The sequence below is a fragment of the Rissa tridactyla genome, chromosome 1 (assembly GCF_028500815.1).
Source record: "Rissa tridactyla isolate bRisTri1 chromosome 1, bRisTri1.patW.cur.20221130, whole genome shotgun sequence".
Taxonomy (NCBI): domain Eukaryota; kingdom Metazoa; phylum Chordata; class Aves; order Charadriiformes; family Laridae; genus Rissa; species Rissa tridactyla.
This window is the reverse complement of record NC_071466.1, coordinates 59148917-59167823: the sequence shown is the minus strand read 5'-3', so window position 1 is coordinate 59167823 and position 18907 is coordinate 59148917. Positions and strand designations below refer to the sequence as shown.

The following is an 18907-nucleotide window of genomic DNA, read 5'->3' as shown; positions in this document are numbered from 1 at the left end:
CGAAGGAAGAAGTAATTATCTTGGACATGAAAATTAGTGCTAATTTGCTGTTTTTGTTTCTTTTCTTTTTCCTTTGGATAAGTTCTGTATATGCGTGTGTGTTTTAAAATCTGAACACTCTGTGCTACTCAACACTGAAAATTTTGAGCTAGGTTTGATGTTATTAGAATGCAAAAAGACAAGTCAAAACAATGGTCCCGAATCTTTTCCTTGCCTCTGGATAAGGAGTAGCTCTCTTGAAGTCAATAGAGCTATGCTAGGATAAAGTTCAAGTAAGTCAGAGGACAATCGTGCTTAATATTGGAGCAGACAGAATTAATTTGTTTTGTGAGAGCAGACCCACTGAACACAATAAATGCTTATATAAACAGGGGAAGAAGCGTTCTGTCCTGTTATTTCATCTGATCGCTTACAAGAGTACAAAGTTGATGTAAATGTTTGCAACTTATTTGGAAATCACTTTACACTCATTTTTTCCTTAAGTTTACGGGCTGACCTAATTCCCTTAGAAAAAAGTGAAAAGTTACTAATGCTCAGCCAGATAGGGATGACTCTAACAAGCTATGTAAGTACAGTTTTGAGACTGAACCTCAGTTTTTGGATAAAATGCCAGGCCAAGGAGAATTGGGATTATCATTTCAAATATACAGACAATTTCCAAAACGTACCAAAAAAAGAAAAAAAAAAAAAAAAAGTGCAGCAAGTAGCTGTTCTGCCCGGGGCTACTCATTGCACAGATGGCAAGTACAGCGTAACCATACAAAATTCTGGCTGTAATGCTTCCATCATGTAAGTAACCTCATGAAAGTGAAGTTAACTAGGATTTTGTGTAATTACCAGTGTACCTATTTCGTTCTCTTTTTTCCTTTGTTCTGCAGCTTTGAACGCGGGGCAGGTTGGTTTGGCTCTGTCCTACGCAATCACCCTCATGGGAACATTCCAATGGGGTGTGAGGCAAAGTGCTGAAGTTGAAAACCTGGTAACGTTTATTTCTTCCTTTTCACCTCTCGGTTCCTTTTCGTGGTTGTGACATGAGGCCTTAAAGATGAGATTCTTCTTAATTAGGACGTTAATACCTTAGCAAGCTACTGAGGCACCACTTACAGTCCATAAAGAAAAAGAGCGTCTTCTAGGGTATAATTTGTCTGACGGATTTTGAATGTCTGTTGAGATGAATTGTGCCCAGTGACTGTCCCTCTCCGTTCGCAGTAAAGGAGGCTTTATAATCTCCCTTTACAACAGAAGGGAGACTGTCTAGATACAGTGTGGACAATTGCATTGCAACTCGCTAAAATTACAATAAATCAATCCCCTCTCTATAAGTAAGTTTGTTTTAAATGATTTTTTTTTCTTTTTTTTTTTTAGATTTGGTATTTTTAATTTAGTATTATTAATTATTGCACTTTAAAATTTTATTTATATCTGTCGTGGCATTTTTTTATGGTCCTCTTAATCCATTGTAAAGGCTTATATCTTCTTAATTTGGTGTAAGTTAACAAATATTTGAATTCATTTGTTTATATTCAGATGAGAGGATCGTGTGTTTTCCAAAATATTTAAAATAAATTGCCTTCCACAGATTTACAATATTTACCAGCATGTTCTAGTTTGCCTATTTACTTCCTTAAGTTAATATATAAGAAAAAAAACTATAAAAAGACCACATTGAGCATAAACCTGTTTTTTTTGTGTGTTGTGCTGACAGCTGAAGATTGCTTGTAATTATGAATTGCTGACCGTAGTCTAGGAAATACCTGTAGTCCTTTTGTAGAAGTTGCAAAGCCATGTTTAATAACAGATAAAATGAATAATAATGTTAGATTTGTATTTTTTTTTGTCTAGCACGTTGCTTCTTCAGAGCATTTTTTTCAGACATGAATAAACTAGTGGTGACTGGTAAATAAAATTAATTGTATTGAGAAGATGTTTGGGTGAGGATGCACACCAGAACCTAAACAAAATTCTGTTATTTGCTCAAGGGGAAAAAAGCGTCTAGAGAGCTCAACTCCTGTTTCACTTCCTTACTGTAAGATTAGAGGCATCAGCAAATAATGCAGGTTCTTTTGTATCTGGCATAAAATATGTAGGAACACGAGGTTTATTGCATATAAGTCACCAATAATACGGCGGCAGCTATCTCGGGGTGTGGAGTTGCTTGTGACAAACATATGTCAAAGATTTGCTGGGGGCGGGCACAGCAGTAATGATAAGGACAGAAAAAGGGACGATGAAGCCAGTAACTTGATGCTCGTAGCTGTTGTGCACGTGCCTGTAACTCATGGCAGCTTCATTTCTAGCTTTGTCTTCCCAAGACACAGTGTAAGGCTGTCGTCTTAGCCAAGACTGACAGACAGCTCTCATAGCTTAAATTTCTTAATCCTTATGCACGTACTTAGATTTGTAATTAATCCCACTGGTTAGAAATGAATGCTTATGTATGCATTTATGTGTCATGATAGATTTGGGTCTGTAGCAGGCCATGAGATGCATTCTTTCCACTTTTTCAGTTGTATAAAGTAAGCATAGGATGGTACCAAATATGGTTATCTGTGCTTAAAAAAAAACACACTGGAATAATTTTAATTGAATCTTTATAGCAAAAATACACACACACATATGCAGTATTTGCAGTATATTCAATACGCTGAAATTTCTGTATGCGTGTGTGTGTGTGTGTATATATATATGTGTGTGTGTGTGTCTTCTTTCGTCCCCTTAGATGATATCAGTAGAAAGAGTAATGGAATACACAGAACTTGAAAAGGAAGCTCCTTGGGAGACCAACAAGCATCCGCCTCCTGAATGGCCAAGCCAAGGAATGATAGCATTTGAAAATGTTAACTTCACTTACAGCCTAGATGGACCTTTGGTGTTAAGACATTTGTCTGTTTTAATTAAACCAAAAGAAAAGGTATGTATAGGGCTGTCTTTGGCCATGCATAGAAATTAAGGAGAGATGATAAGTTGACAAGAAGCTGTGTGATAAAAATACATTCTAAAATAGGTGGATGTTAGGAAATTAGTAAATGTTCTTTTAAAAAATAAGCCTTAGTCGTATTTAATAGCAAGAGTTGGAGCCTACTTATTTCCTGTAAAGGTGGCATAAATGTGTCTGGGAACATGACATTTCTGTCTGTTAAAACAAAGGGTTACATATATTTGATAATTTCCTGATAAAATTTGAGTTTCGTCATAAAGAGGCAGACATTCACAATACAGACAGCCCAAAATGTTTGTTCAAATCCAAAGCAAATGGAGCTGCATTAGGAAACTGAGGATTCAGTAGAGGGAACGCGAATGGAGTGAAGGGGGTCAACACACAAGGTGAACAGAGACCACTGAAAATAAGGAATGTGCACGCGCTTGCACAGAGCCCCGAACGGAAGGGAGAAGAAAGAAATATAAATCACTTGCATGAGTTTAGAATTGGGGATTTTATTTCAGTTCCTTTCGGCTACCAATCCAATTAACTGTTGCCATTAATTAGATTGGTAGCCAAAAGAAACATAGAAATAAAACTCTCCCTCCTCTGCAAATTTGACTCTTCCTCCCCAATTTTGACACCATCCCAATTGAAAGAGTGCTACAGGGAAGGTCTCCCCCGCAGACAAAATTAAATTAGAGCCCTGCAGTGTTAATTCGTGCTTTGCTACATTTCAAATGCGCATGTACTTTTTTGATTAGGATATCTTCCCTAGGAGGCTGGTTCAGCTCTCTGCAATCGTTGCCCTGGCCTCATTTGTAACGTGCTTTTCCGTTCAGTCTCAAACCTGTTTTGTTGCTCAAGTGGACTTTTTTATTAACATGCATGTTACCAGAATTCAACCCAACTTTGCTACATGGAGAGGATCTCATGGAATTAGGTATGGCTGTGTTAAAAAGGGTGTTTAAGGAGACGAGCAAAAGGGATGTTTATCTGCTCTCTACTTTTCTTGCCTATGGGCCATTTCTTTAGCTGTTATATATCACTCCAATGTAATAGCAGACAAGAAGATTTACATTTCTTAGTGAGAGACAAAAATAAAATAAAATAGAAACTGGAAGCGAGAGATATTAGCAGTGTATGACTCAGTCCTTGGTGGGGACAGGAGGGGGAGGGATGACTGGGGGTATTTATTTTTGCTGAGTGGTTATGCTGTGGTTTTGTCATCCTGAAGTGAATTTACCCAGCTTGAAACAGTTGCCAGGAACTTCATGTTTGCTTTCTATGGTGTTTTGCACAATATTGCAGTAGGCTGCCACTGCGTAAAATAAATCTCCCAAGCATCTGTGTCCCTTATATTGGTTTTAATTACAGAGAAGTGTCTCTTCAGAACCAGGTTTCCAGGTCCACTAAGGATTCTGCCCATGTGGTTGTCAGTGAGAGCCCTTAATGCCTGCTCATACCCTGGGTTCACACGGACTTCTGGTGGCTGCCGTGCCACTGGCAGGATGAATGAGTTTAAAATTCTGTAGGTTTTTTTTTTTTCTGTGGCCACCCCAGTGCCCGGTTTGGGAAGCGTTAGGCACAGTAAGGGTGGAGGAGGTAACTACTAGCAGATCACTCATGGGTTAGGGTCTCTCTTGATCTGTTTGTCTTGGTGTTCAGTGTGTCCTTACAGCCGAAGCAGGGTAGGAATATCTATGTTTTAACATCTTTGCTGACACAGCAGAGTCTGCCGGGGACAGACAAGGGAGGGCTCACACGGGGAGCTCTGCCAGCAGCTGGCTGTGATTTACCTCTTCAGCCAGTATAGCTGCAGCAGGAGGAGCCCTGGTTTTTCAACACCACTGTCTTTGGTTTAGGGTGCTTACGAATGTGTATGGACCAAGATATATTGTTAAACGCACCTTGTCCTGACAGATCCTAAATCTGGGGTATGGCTACAGGAAGAAGTTAGGAGGGCGAGGGTCTGGGTTTACGGCATGGCAGCTGTTGGCGTAAATGCTCGCACAGCCTCGCACGAAAGGGAGGTCGCCGGAGGGATAACAGAGGGGCAGATTCAGTGGAGGAGCCGACATGCTGTAAATCTCACTCTCGTTTTTTGTGCAGCTCTACTTTGAAGTATGGGTGATGCTTGAGTAATGCCGAGCCCGGCGTAGCAGGTGTACTCCTGTGCGTGCACATGGCTTACGTCGGGCAACAAAATCCTGGCCATATGATTCCTGTTAGGTGGCTGGGACTCCCGTTTGCAGACTGTCGCTGTGTTTGCACTGGCTACGAACATGGCCTTCTGAAGAATACCATGTATTTTAAAAAAAAAAAAAAGGAAAGAAATGTGTATACTGTGAGAGCTGTTTCAAATTCATGTCAATTTTCAGCAGCCTGTAGTCAATTGGACCAAAAATACAAATAGATTCCTCTAAATACTGAAGAGCGTAGTCCTTTCATTGGATGCCAAACTGAAAGTGGGATTTTGACAATGTGCAGAGCAGCTGCATTTTTATTTTAAGTATCAATGTATTTTTTATGTTTTTTCTTTATATCCTTAATACAATACTTTATATCACTGACATTTACGGAAAAACAATTGAACTTTTGTTTTCACAACTCTGGGTGTCTGTGTTCTCCATTCAGCATTTTCTTTCTGAGCTGTAGTGTAACTGTTCAGAACTAGTTTTCCTTTGTTTTACTGATATAATTAAGAATACTAGACATTTTATCATTTATTGTAAGAGATTTGCTTAAATTAGGCTGTATCTGTAATAATAAGCCCTGTATAAATGTTAATTAGTTGATATACAATAGTACAATAATGAATTGTTGGATGACATTGTTGAGTCGGAGAACAGAAGTAGAAAATACCTTTTAGATTACACAGCGTAAGTTGCTCCTTGCAGTCTACTTTTTTAGTGCTTTGTGTATTTTTGATCAAATGTGGGCACTGCTGCTTTGTCTGAGCTTAGTGTCTCTGACTGTTAGAAGGTTTCTCCTTGCTCTTCGACGTAATGTTTCCTGTGCTTAATTTCATTCCAGCAGTCATTACTGCATACATCTGAGTCTCAGGCAGTGGGTAATTGCCCTCTGGTGTCTGTACGTATACTCATGAAGGTTTTCATGTTTCTTCGTCCCTTCTGCACCCCAATCACTTCGCCAGGCTATATTAATACATATTTAATTCTTGTAAATCCTTCCTCATCAAATCAGTATCTCCAACCCGTATTAATTTTATGTTGCACTTCTCTGAACTCTTTCCAGTGTGTTGATTTCTTTCTGGAAATGTGGCAATTAGAACTGGGTGCAGGAAATAACAAATCCTGCCAGATCAGATCAATGTAGAGGGTTCCTCCCATCACCTTCTCTGATACAATTGATTACTGTATGTTGTTTTCTCTAAGAATCCTTTAGCTGAAGACAACATCTTAAAAAAAAGTTTGCTGTTCAAGTAGTATTTACTCACCACTAATTATATGTCTCCTCTCATTTATTAATGGGCCTACTTTCTCCTAAGTGTTGGTTTCATATGAAATATTTGTAGGTCTTAATCCCTTGTTATTAAAGTTAGCAGTCCCATATTTTGCATTTTCTCTACCTCTTTTTTTCTGAAAGCATTATTTTTTCACATTGCATACAGCTTCTGATTTTTCTCTGGCAACATATAGAAGCCTGAATCACTGTGACTTTATTATTCACCGTTTCTCCTGTTTGTAAAGGAATTGCATCTGTCTCACATGGCCTTGTAGTTTCGATACTTGTGTCCTCTCTGTTGAAGCTGTCTGAAGCACGAATACAGTTTGTAATCCTCCTGCTAGTTTTGGTTTTATTTTGGCTTTAGAGTTTGACTACTTTGAAGTACTTCACCTTAACCATGCTAACCAAAATCAGTCTCAGTTATTTAAAATGGAAATAGTGCTCATACATCGTTCCCAAAGTGCTTTATGGGAGTCCTTTTTTGGATTGAGATGTAGGTGCATGCCTGAAATGATTTGCCTAACATCACCCAGTTTAGTATAAAAATTAGCAGCCTTGAATCGCATTACTCTATACACCAAGCCACTTTATCTTGTTTACACAATAAAACACCACACATTAAGGGAAAATCTTTCACCTTTGAATATGATTCAAGAAATTGTTGGGTATCCATATGTCACCTGAATCCAAACTGATTTGGGGGGAGGGTTTTTTGCTCTTGAAAAAATGTTAATTATAAAGAAGTTTTATTTGGTGCTTGTTCTACTATAAATCCTGTGATGTTGTAAAACTGTTGCTTGACATATTAATTTATCCTGAAAAGTTCAGGGTTTAATTGTACAAGCTTGGCTTGCTCTGTAGGTTGGAATAGTGGGAAGAACCGGAGCTGGGAAAAGCTCTCTGATAGCGGCCCTCTTTCGCTTGGCGGAACCCGAAGGAAAGATTTGGATTGATAAGTACTTGACATCAGAACTAGGTCTCCATGACTTGCGGAAGAAAATTTCAATTATACCTCAGGTAAGAGAGTGACTTGGTCAGCTATAAACATTTTCAATAGAATGCCGGAGTATTTAAAAATGCTTTGCTGGGATATGTTCCCACTGCACCCCAGTATGCAGTAGACATAGAAACTTCAGCGAGGAGTTGTTCTTACTTGAATAAGGTCTTGATTATTTTAAGATAAACAGAATCAGCTTTGAGGACTGGAGAATTTTCTTCTATTTTGGTCCGTTGTCTATTCCTCTGGAATAGTTGTGAGTCGGTGTTAGCAGTATGCTGTCCTCCTGTAGTCTGGGAAAGAGCAGAGAAAATCTGACAGGAATATACCAAGCTTCTGAAGTCACTTGCATCTGAAATGTTCCAAGAAGTCTAGTAGGTCACAGATCTCTTCTATGGAGTTACTTTCAAAAGAGACAATGAATCAGAGAAGGGTTATGGATAACCTCAAAACTTTCTAAAGGTGGAGCCTGTGCAAGTTGCCATGTTTCATGAGAGCTCTGATCCATGGTCATTTGCTCTCCACTGGAGAAGGAGGAAGAGGGAAAAGCTGCGAATGCAAAGTCATGTTTTTGGCAAATATTTGGGCAAATAATTTGTCTGGGATGTTCTAGCAGGTAGAGAGAACAGTAGGCTGGAAACCAGAGGAATTTGTTTGCCACATTTAACATTAATTCTCAGATCTGTATTTTATTATAGAAGCCGTATTTAGAGTCCTTACACCATCTTTGTATCTGAATGTTTGCTAACCCGTTGGCAGGATGGCATTCAGGGTGTATTACTTTCTTTAAATTGAGAATCTGATAAAAATGGTAATGAACAGTGGTTCTAAGCCTCTTTTGATTACTTGCCTTTTTTTTTTCCTTTCCTAAGAATAGGAGTCAGAGAAAGAAGCAGGTATGCTATTATAAAAAAAAACAACAAACAAACCAAACAAAAAACAAACAAACAAAAAAAGAGGTAATTCCCAGCAATTGGATTGTTGCCTAATAGAGAATGTCTTTTGTTTCTGCGTACTGAAGGTTCTGTTATTGCACAGCAGAGGTACTCACTGGAACTACTCACCTTTGGATGTAAAGAGGACTTTATGTGGATTTAAGTTCTATTTTTTTTTTGTGTGCGGTGTTTTTTTTTCCCCATGAAAGTAGATGATCGTCAGTTCATTCCAGGTCTACAGCCTTTTCAAAGCCTTGCCCATAGCTGTTGTGGGTGATTTCGACATTTCGAAGAATTCAACCCAGTTGAATATAATAGAGTACCGAGACAGGAAAACTGCTGGTCAAATACAGTTTCTACATGTTGAGTGATGCAGATACTCAAAGTCCCCTGCATATAATTATATATGGTGGGGTTTTTTCATATGTTGGTCTATTGACATGGTAGGGTTTTTATCATAGTCACAAAGGGGTTTAAGTGTCCAAAAGCAGGCAGCATTTCTTTTCCATGTAAGGGAAGACTTGTTTCCACTAAAAATATGCAAAACTATGAAGTAGTGGTACTAAGAGGTGGAGGGTTTGGAATAAGGTTTATACTGTAGTCAACTGAATGATAAGCATTGTCTTGTACTGCGTTAATAGCAGTGTCAATAATAGAAATAGTAATGTAGCATCAGGTAGTTATTTTTGTAGCAAATATCTTCATAATTGTGTGGGAAGCTAAGAAACCAGAGGGAGAGATGCTTATTAAAATTATAACATAAATCATGCTAAACAGAACCATTCCTAGAGAGTGAATGAGGCGAGGCGAGGCAAGACTGAAGTTTTCTTACGTGTAAGTTTAAATACCTACCTGGAGAAATAAAAATGTGCTTAGGCTTCTAATTGCTTGCTTGGATGGAGCTGTGTGAAGGTTGTGTTTGTAAATCTTTTCCATGCAAATGTTGTCTGCCTCCCTGACTGCAAGCATTTTTACAACAATTATTTACAGGTTTGTCTTATTACTTTCCTCTCATAAACCAGACTATTTTAAATAATAATCTGTGTCAGAAATTGTAATTATAAAATATCCTTATCTTCTGTTGCAGTACATGTCTGTTGTTACGACTTTTATAATAGTTATGAACACTTTATAAATTCAGCTTCTTATTTTGCTAACCCATAAAAATGGATTGAAAAGGAAAATAAACGTAACAATACCTTCAGAACACACCAAATGGTGTGCTAAAATACGTATTGTTAACAAATTGCTTTCTAGGTGTTTTTGAAGAAAAATGTTCTTTAACCTGTTAGTGTTTTTATTAAATCCTTTCGTTCATTCAACAGGTTTTTAGTGGCGTGTGTTGCCTAATGCAACAGATACTTTCAAATAACTGGCATGTTATGTTAAGAACTGCATATGTTCTTTTACATTGCTTGTGGCATTTTCTGTCTTTGTTAATCCTTTTATACCACTCAGAGTGGTTTAGAAATGAAGAGACAGTATAAGGGTTAAGGTCTAAAATCTGTTCTGATTTGCTGCAGGGCTTTGGATCTGGGCATCACTAGCGTTAGGTGGGCTGTAAGTCATGACAGAGGTTAATCTCAAGAGTTAGCTGAAGTTATCCAATGTAAGTTTAGACTTTATTTCCTAGGGGAGAAAAAAAGAAAACATTTTGCATAAGATTTCTCCAATTTAAAGAAAACTGACAACAGGATGAATGGTCTCCATTTGTGATTAGCACGGTTACAGCTTTTGACTTGTTGGTGTTGTCTTTGTGTGATATTAAGGGGAGTTTAGCCCTAAAGTTGTGTCAGTGCACAACTCTCAGGTCTGGCAACTCACATTAGTGAGGACTGATCTGTTGCTTAAAGAGTTGTGGACCAAAAGTCATGTTCCCACTTCTCAAACACTGCACTTCCCAGTGCGAATTGCGGTGTGCCAGTTTGAGTAATGATCTGTTCCTGGTCTGAACAGGAACCGAAGTAGAACAAAACCTGCTTCAACCACAGGTAAACCGGCATTGGTACCTGAATGGGAGAAGGTACTGATTTGACTCCCTGGTGTATTTTGAGTTAGAGCTTTGCCCAGCAATGCTCCGGTTCTAAGTGAGTATACTTTGATGCTGCAGCAGCATAGATTAACTTCTATGTGTAATAGATTTAAACGTGTGGAAATGATGAAAGCTGTTCGTCTTAGGTTCTGGTGGTAAAATTGAAGGGCTTTTATGGTATGAAATGAAAAAAAAACCAACCCACAACCAAATAGAAAAGCAAAACCAGAGAGGTATTGTGAGCTCTTTGATTCCTCTCTGGTTTGTATAGTTCAAAAACAAATTTTCAGAACTGCCCAAGTGTAATTTAGGGGTGTGAGCTCATTGACAGTGGTAGTTGCTGGTTTTCATTAACAATACCAGGAGGATAGCAATGATTTCATGTAAGAGTGTGTGTGTGTGTGTATACATATATATATATATATATATATATATATATATAGCTTGTAGCATCAAAACAGTGGCATGTAAATGCCCATTTGAGTACCCACGTAACTGTGTAGAGTAATTTGCAAACAGACCTGCCCTGTTTGGTAAATTATCTTCATACAGACTGGCTGAACACTTGCCTTCCTCCCCTTCCCCTTTAAGCGTGCTATGGTGAAATACTCCTTTCATTTCATAAAAGATGGCTGGTTGTAGGTTATTTCTGTGCTGTTGTTGATATAGGTTAGTTCTGATTATTATTAAATTACCTATTGCGATATAAAACCTGTGTTTATAACGGAATGCTAATTTTACTGGGTTTTAGGAGCCTGTTTTGTTCACTGGAACTATGAGGAAAAACTTAGATCCTTTCAATGAATACACCGATGAAGAGCTGTGGAATGCCTTGGAAGAGGTGACTTATTAAATCTAATAATATGCATCTGATATTTACAAGCCAAGTAACACTGTAGTGCTTGTGTGCATTAGGTTTTAGATGTTTTCATCAGGTTTGATAAGGGCATAGCTGTTGAGAGAAGAGGTAGACCGTTGCGTACGCATTTGCGTATGTGTGAGTTTGTGCATGTGTGTGTAGACATGTATGTTGTTATATAAGCCTTTTATGAAAAAATCATCCTTTGGGATGATGCTTTGGTTAAGTTTTGATTAATATCTTAGTTTTAATGAACATTAATAGATTCTTAACAATGTGCTTTAATGTTTTTAGAATTCTAATAACTGACACACTGTGTAATCCAACTTGGCAAGTACTCATTTTGTGTCAGAATATAAAAGGTAAACCTTGCATACTTATTGTTGTGTCATCAGACACACAATAGCTGATTTAAAAGGGAGTTACTCATCCTACAATATGTTGACATGTCAACAGGTGCAACTGAAGGAGGCTGTGGAAGATCTACCTAATAAAATGGAGACGCAGCTGGCAGAATCTGGGTCTAATTTTAGTGTTGGTCAGAGACAGCTGGTGTGTCTTGCCAGAGCAGTTCTAAAAAAAAATCGGATCCTTATCATCGATGAAGCAACAGCAAATGTGGACCCAAGGTAAAAACAAAATCCGTCATGTTAAGATGAGCTGGTTTTTACTTTTAATATGATCATTTGTACTGTAGGGATGAACTTAAATACTTTGTATTTTTTGTAGTATTTTATGCTTTCCATGGTAGCATCGTCTATTCAAAATGGGGTGGCTGAGTTTTGGGTACAAAGCAAATTATATATACGTAGCACTCAAAATATCCCTAACTGCAGTGCATTCCACAGAATAGGAAAATTAATATTCAAAGTTTATTTGTCCTGCAGCCATAGACAAGAAGACAAGAACCTCCTTGGAAATGCAGATCAGCAACGTCAGAATAGCCGTGAAACAAGTTGAGTTCTGTCGAATTCAGGACGAAATGTCTCTTGGAAAATAAATAAATAAATCAATTCCCACCCACCCCACCCCCCCAAAAAAAAAAAACCAACCCCAAAAAAACAAAACTGAAAAGGTGAAAAATGGCTATAAGCAAAACCTGAAACTTCTGTTTATGAGATGCTGTCCTTTCTGACGGCTCAAATGGTGGTATAATAAGTTACAGATAAAATGGGGGGGGCGGGGAGGGTGGCAGGGGAGCAAGGTAAGCTATCCTAAACACCACAGGACTTGCAAAACAGATTTGGAGATGTTTAAAGCTACAGGAGGGACTCATTTATCATTCATTATTTTGTCTTGTATAACTCAGGCCAGCAGAACTTTCCTGAATTCATTCCTGTTTGAACTAGAGTGTACTTCTAGAAGAACATCCAACCTCAATAGAAAAAAAATTCAATGACAACCCTTGTTAAATTGTTCCAATAGCTAAGTACCCCCACTGTTAATTTTTGAAACATTTGAAACGCTGGTGGAAATATTTTGAAAACAATACTGCAAACGTACTGCATCAATTAGTCTGAGCTGAATATATAGTTCCAACAAACTATGGCTTGAGGGAGAACTCAAAGTCCAAAGAGGACAATAACACAGCAAGTCCCTCAAACAGATGCATTAAGGATTTTGTATGTCATCTGGGCGTGACTCATTTTTATAACATCTTCTTGGGGGAGAAGTGGTGCCACTAGGGTAGCTTTGCAGTTCAGCTGACAGTGTATTTCTAAAACCTTTAGAGAAGTGCATTCTCTTCGCAGAGGTTCTCTCTTTTTTTCTTTTTTTCCTTTTTCTTTTTTGACTATTAGTTTATTTTTGGCTGAGCACTGATAGATTAACTGTGATTAATCATAGCTGTGGAAATTTAATACCATCTTACTCATCCTCCCTATTTTGGCATCTCGCATGTGTGTGTTCTCAACTTACACTATCCATTTAATTGATCTTGATTAATGTGTGCTGCAATATATATTATAATAAGGTAAATGTTTGTTTGTATCAACTCTAGGCATAACAATACAAATAATAACTTGGAACTTCTTCTTTGAATTCAGTTTGCATTACAGTCATTATTACCTTTTCCTTAATGTGTTGCTATAACTAGAGCCGAGTATTTTTCAGCTGTGCGATCTGATAGGACGCTCATCAGGAAATGCTGATGTGGGTTGCTTAACTGAGCAGTTAGGGAGGCATTTTTGGCATGCAAGGAAAACCTCCTCCTTTTCTGATGCACAACCCCCATACCTGGCACCCTTGTCTCTAGCCTGGCGGCGAGCACACAGCATATCAAGCACCTGGGATAGGAAACCATGGGGAGCTGCCGCCGGCTCTGGAGATATTAATTCTTTCTTTGTTTTTTTTCTGGCTCTTCATCTCCTTGCCTCAACCACTGCTGCAACCATGTCCCTTCTCCAGTTCAACCTGGAAGCAAACGTGAAGGAGGCAGGGTTTGGGGGTGGGAGGAGGAGGAGGAGGAGGAGGGTGAGGTGGCATTGAGGCAGTGGATATGGTGACAGGGTGAGAAAGTGTACCTTCCGCAGGGCTGAGGGACTCCCCACGATGTTTCTCCAGCTCAGCTAGGCCATTCTTCGCTGCCGAGTGAAGGGAAGGAGTTTGGAGTACGCCCTTCTCCCTCCTTCCTGCATCTTTCAGTTCCCGTGTGTACCCTTATTATTTCCCTTGCTCCTCATAGCACCAGCTGCAGGGGTGCCAGCGCTGTCATGAGGGAGAGGAGGAGCTTGCTGGAAAGAAGGTTCCCCTAAGTCAGACTACGTGCACATTTTACGCGATGACTGACAGATGCTTAATTTGATCTTATCTTCTTGGTCCTGAAGCTGGCATTCTTACCCCGAGGAACGGAACCATTTTATAGCAATTGAACCATTCTGGAAAGTTGTACGAAATCTGGAGCAAAAGAGCTGAAAATCCTTCCCTAGTTGCTTTGGTGATATATTGAAATAAAACCCTAGTAACTGAGTAAGTGGAATTTACTAAGCTCTCCACCCACTGACTATAGTATTATGTTTTAACTTGTATTTTTACTGCTTATACAGGAGAAAACTTTTTGGGACCAGTCCACTGCCACGTTTTTACATCGGTTGTTCATTAAGTCTGGTAAAAACAGCCATTGCTCATAGTTCAGTTCATTAGCCAGCTTAACCTTGTAAGGTTTAACCTTTCATTACATCTCGCTGCTATCTGTAACTGTTTCTCTTTTGAAGAAATTATCCAAAGCCTTTCAGGAATTGTGTAGCGTGAGATACGCTTCCAGAACAATCTCAGGAGGACATTAGGCTGAAGATAATGACTTATCCAGTGTTCCTTTCAGCAGCTTTGTTGCTTCTCATTCAGATCTTGTTTATTCTTACTCTTTAGATAGTGTTCTTTTTACACAGTCAACTAATTCAGGTTACACCAGATCTTGGGTTGCTGTGAAGCTTGGTGTTAGATCCTCAACCCACGGTGCCAGTGGGACAGCTATATCACCATTTTGTGCTTTCTTATTGTACTGTTCCTTGTGATGGGGGGTATCGTGGTTCCCATTTTCATATTATCAGATTAGAGTTGAGGTTTTGTCATCCAGCAGCCCTAGTCTGGTATTCAGCTTGCACCTTTGGTTTCTAAGGTGCCTGTAAGATGATGGGGTTTGATCCACTGAGGTGTGTGATGGAATCACTTGGCACTTGCCTGGCCACTTTCTCAGTGTGGGTAGGCGCCACAAAGGTCCTGAAAAAAGGACAGAAATGCCGCTTCCTTCAGCACGTTTCTAGAGGGTAGACGGCTCTAATTGGCATGTGATATAGTCTCTGTGCTCTGTCAGCACGTAATTCTGTACACAGATCCCTTTCTTAGTCTTTTAGATTTTCTTGCCTTTCCTACCTTCTTCCCAAGGTTCTCCTGGAGGTTACTGATGGTGCTTCTGCCTGCCACCCCAAAAACTATACTCCAAGATCTGTCACGAACTTTGGAGAGGGTCTGGTTGAGCCCCTATCCCCCCAGTCTCCAGTCTGCATGAGATTTCATACTGTTGATATTTGAAGATGGAGCTACTAGGTCTGTTTCTGATTACTTTGTAGTCTCATTTTAGAACATTTGTCACACCCACAATATGGCCAGCAGTTTCTTATTAAGGATAAGCTTATATTCAGGAAATACCTGTTTAAGATAATAGTTTGATAGTATCTATCTAAGAATGAGAAATGGTTTCTATTGTAAATGTAGGAAGAGGTGGTGCTAGAAGGAATGCACTTAATAAAGGAAGATATAATAAATGAATGCGGAGGACAGGGATGTTCAAGGATGAGGCATTCTCCTCAGGTAACAGCAGGAATAGCCTGAGAGTTGCAAATCATTTTGAGCCCTTTAAAAAGTTGTTTTCAAAATTCCTGAGCAAGCTACAATTCTCTGTGTTCCTTGGAAGCTCTGCAGGAAAACCTCACCTTGAGCTTGACTACAAGGAAAGAAAAAGGCTTTCTTTACGTTATTCTAGGGTGTACTGAACCTTTTGTTTCATTATTCAGCATAGGCTGTTTCTTAACAGTTGCAGAGAACACATCTGGCTGGCTGTGTAAGCCTTTTCCGTACTGGGTGTTTTAATGTGTGGCCCTGGTTTTTAATTTCAAAAGTAAGAGTAGTCAGGTCATTGAGGCGTTGCTGAGAAGATAGACAAAGAGACCTGTGCATTAACACTGAGGTGAAAGCACTGGTATTGCTGTGACGTGAGACGTGCACATGCTAGCGGGGCATTAAGAATGAACAGCTTCCTTTTCTTAAGAAGACGGTTAACGCACAGGGCTAAAGAACCCGTCTTTGTCATGACGTCTCTTACCATCTCTTTCCCTGATCGCGTATTGGCCTTGGTTCAAAAGGAGGAGCTGAGGGACACCTGCTTCCCACCATGTTCTTTAGCTTATTTTAGGAAGTAGGAGCAGAAGGACCAAGCCTTCTCAGACTGAGACCCAGGACCTGGCTCTCATGACAGAGCCTAAATGTTTCTGTCCCCAGATGAAGATGACAGTTAGCATGCGTGGGAACTCTTACTTAACTGTTTATGTCTTCCTTCTCTCTGATGATTCGTCCTGTCATCAGCAGGGATCTGTCTATTCCTTTGTCATGCTGATTGCTTAAACTTAGTTTGTAGCAGAAGTTATGTTTAGTCCTTCAGAGCATGAGCTTGTGCTTTCTACTGTGGAAACTTAACGGTTACTCCGTTCCTCTAAGTCATCCTGTTCTTCCAAAGTTGTCTTTGTCCACTTTTTATTGTTAGTGCCTCCTGACGTGGTGGCATCAGAACAATTCTTTTTGCTTAATTTATGAAGTGATACCAAATATTTATCATGTGCAGACAGATTCAATGTAGAGTATTACTTCTGTCTGAAAGATAATAATTTGTCAGAGGAAGATGTGTGTTGCACGAATCTTTATTGTATTTCATTTGATTTTTCCAGTTTCTTTTAACAATTTGAAGAATTAAGTCTTTGCCAGAAACTGGTTGAAGCTAACATGGCTGCCTGAATATAACATTTTGTCCAGATGTCTGCTTTGTCTTGTTTTAATCCAATGTATAGCATTTATTATTCTCCAGTCATTATATAAAGTACGATTTCCTGTTTTAATAGAAATCCTGGAAATGAGCTCCATGCCTTCAAGTGCCTGACTTCTAGGCTGGAGCTTCCTTGGTCTGACTAACCCCAGTATATTTTGAGTTCTTTGTGTTTTCCTTCTATCTCGGATGAGAATTGTAGTTTCTATACCTGCATTCCCACACTGCCTTTTCCTCCATTGTCACCACTTATGAGTTTTTTGAAGGCTGAAGGACAATATATGAGTATTCGCGTGGCCTGGCTATGCACCCAGGTTGGGAGCCAAGGCTTCCTGGGCAGTGTGGACTGTCAGGTGCCTCTAGAGGGCATTCATCACCTGATGGCTGCCCAGTTCAGGTGCTCCGATGCACCTTCCAGCCATGCCTTTCCCCTTTCATTGACTAGAGAGAGGACCATATAGATTTCCACATTTAAGTCTGACTGGTATGCTTTAAGTTAGGTGGTGTCAGTGCTTCTCTTGTACAGTTAGTTACTTGAATAATCTCCAATTTTATGAATTTTGCACTTTTGACTTAATGCTTGTTTATACAGCTAAAGAACATTTTAGTGTCTTGTGTATCTTTCGGTATAATTTTATTTCCTTTTCAGGGTTCTCAGCTTTATTTGTGACAGGTATTGCTTTAGCCCTGTACTTCAGTGTCTGTGCTTTAGCTTACTTTTCTTTCTTTACAAGTCTTATGTTTCCTCCTGATATCCTTTCTTGGGTGGTTAATTCATAGAATGGGTTGAGGCTCTTAACTTGAAAGCTTTTATCCCTTTCCCTGGGTTGTGTGTTCCAGGTAATGCTTTTGATTTATGGAATATGCCAAGTTTTCTTTTTTCTGTATTCAAGTTCTTGAGCTACTCCAGTCTTAGTTTAGTTTACCGACCACCTCCTTTATTTTATCTCCTTTTGCAGTGGAAATCAAGAACCTTAGTTACAGGCTGTCTTGGGTTCATTCTTCAGTTGGTTTGCAATGAAGGATACTTGCTTTTACCAACTTTTCTTCACTGCTTGCACAAACTAAAACTTAAAATAACAGTGGCCTTTTTTTGGTGTAGAAATCTCTAGGAATACCTGATTCTACAGAATGTTTCTCTTTCTGTAATCAAAGCCTGGGAAATTAGTCTCCTGAAATGACATCTATTGCTCTACTTCCAAGAAGAAACTCTTTCCTCTTCAAGTATTAGAGGACAGATTTTGGAGTCTGCTTCATGATGTGCCTCCAAGTCATCTAATATAAAAAGAGGAATAAGCACTGTAATGACTTCATGAGCATATTTCCTGCTATATAGTCATGTTTGATGAAATCATAAAACGTGCCTGCCATTCAGTTATCCATGCAAACATCTAATTTTTGTCTGCATTGCTCTTGCTGTGTTTCAGAACAGATGAGTTCATTCAAAAGACGATCCGTGAAAAGTTTGCTCACTGCACAGTGCTGACCATTGCACACCGCTTGAACACCATTATTGACAGTGACAGGATTATGGTAAGACAGTTAACTGCTTAAAATTCTTCTTTTTTTTCTTTTTTCTTTTTTTTTTTTATATTTTGAAGAAGAGTGTTACTGGCTCTTTCTTGTTAACTTTGATCCAAAAGTAGGCAGAGGTTTAAGTCATACTTTAGACTTATCCAAGTTATCTGAGTTACTGTGATGGACAACTCATAAAAGTGCAGTAGTAGTGACCCGAAAAGACTTCTTACGTTGTCTGGCCCTGTGGTTTCCACCCTGCGAGGCGTGAACCCATTGCAGGTGAGGCGCAGCAGCAGACCTGAGCAAATAAACTCTGCCAGCACTTAGGAGCCCTTGAAGACACACCCAAGAGGCTCTGGACAGAGTCAGCTGGATTTGGTCGGGTTTATTAATTCAGTCTCGGTGGGCTGAGGGAGGCAGTGACAATAGTTAGTGGTGTGGGATGTGTGAGGAGGAAGTGGTAGAGGTTCTGGGGCAGGAGACATGGAGGTAAGGAGACAGCAGCTGCCCTGGGGCAAGGGTGGTGGTGGGAGGAGTGGAACTAGACTGGTGAGGTAATGAACGTGGCCAGCTTTCTAAAGCAAGGTTCAGACAGAAGACGAAGAACTGCCAATCTAGCAGCCTCTGCCATCTTTGTTCCCA

General features: G+C 39.4%; 1 protein-coding gene across 4 annotated transcripts in view; it reads left to right on the top strand.

Moving 5' to 3' along the window:
• Nucleotides 1–18907, top strand: part of ABCC4 (ATP binding cassette subfamily C member 4) — a 156944-nt gene that overhangs the window by 113937 nt on the left and 24100 nt on the right. For all 4 annotated transcript variants that reach the window (XM_054213223.1, XM_054213231.1, XM_054213215.1 and 1 more), the window contains 6 exons: nt 879–979; nt 2720–2911; nt 7253–7408; nt 11107–11196; nt 11671–11843; nt 18175–18280. In XM_054213223.1, the coding sequence (XP_054069198.1) occupies nt 879–979; nt 2720–2911; nt 7253–7408; nt 11107–11196; nt 11671–11843; nt 18175–18280 (818 nt within the window). The remainder of the gene's footprint in view (nt 1–878; nt 980–2719; nt 2912–7252; nt 7409–11106; nt 11197–11670; nt 11844–18174; nt 18281–18907) is intronic.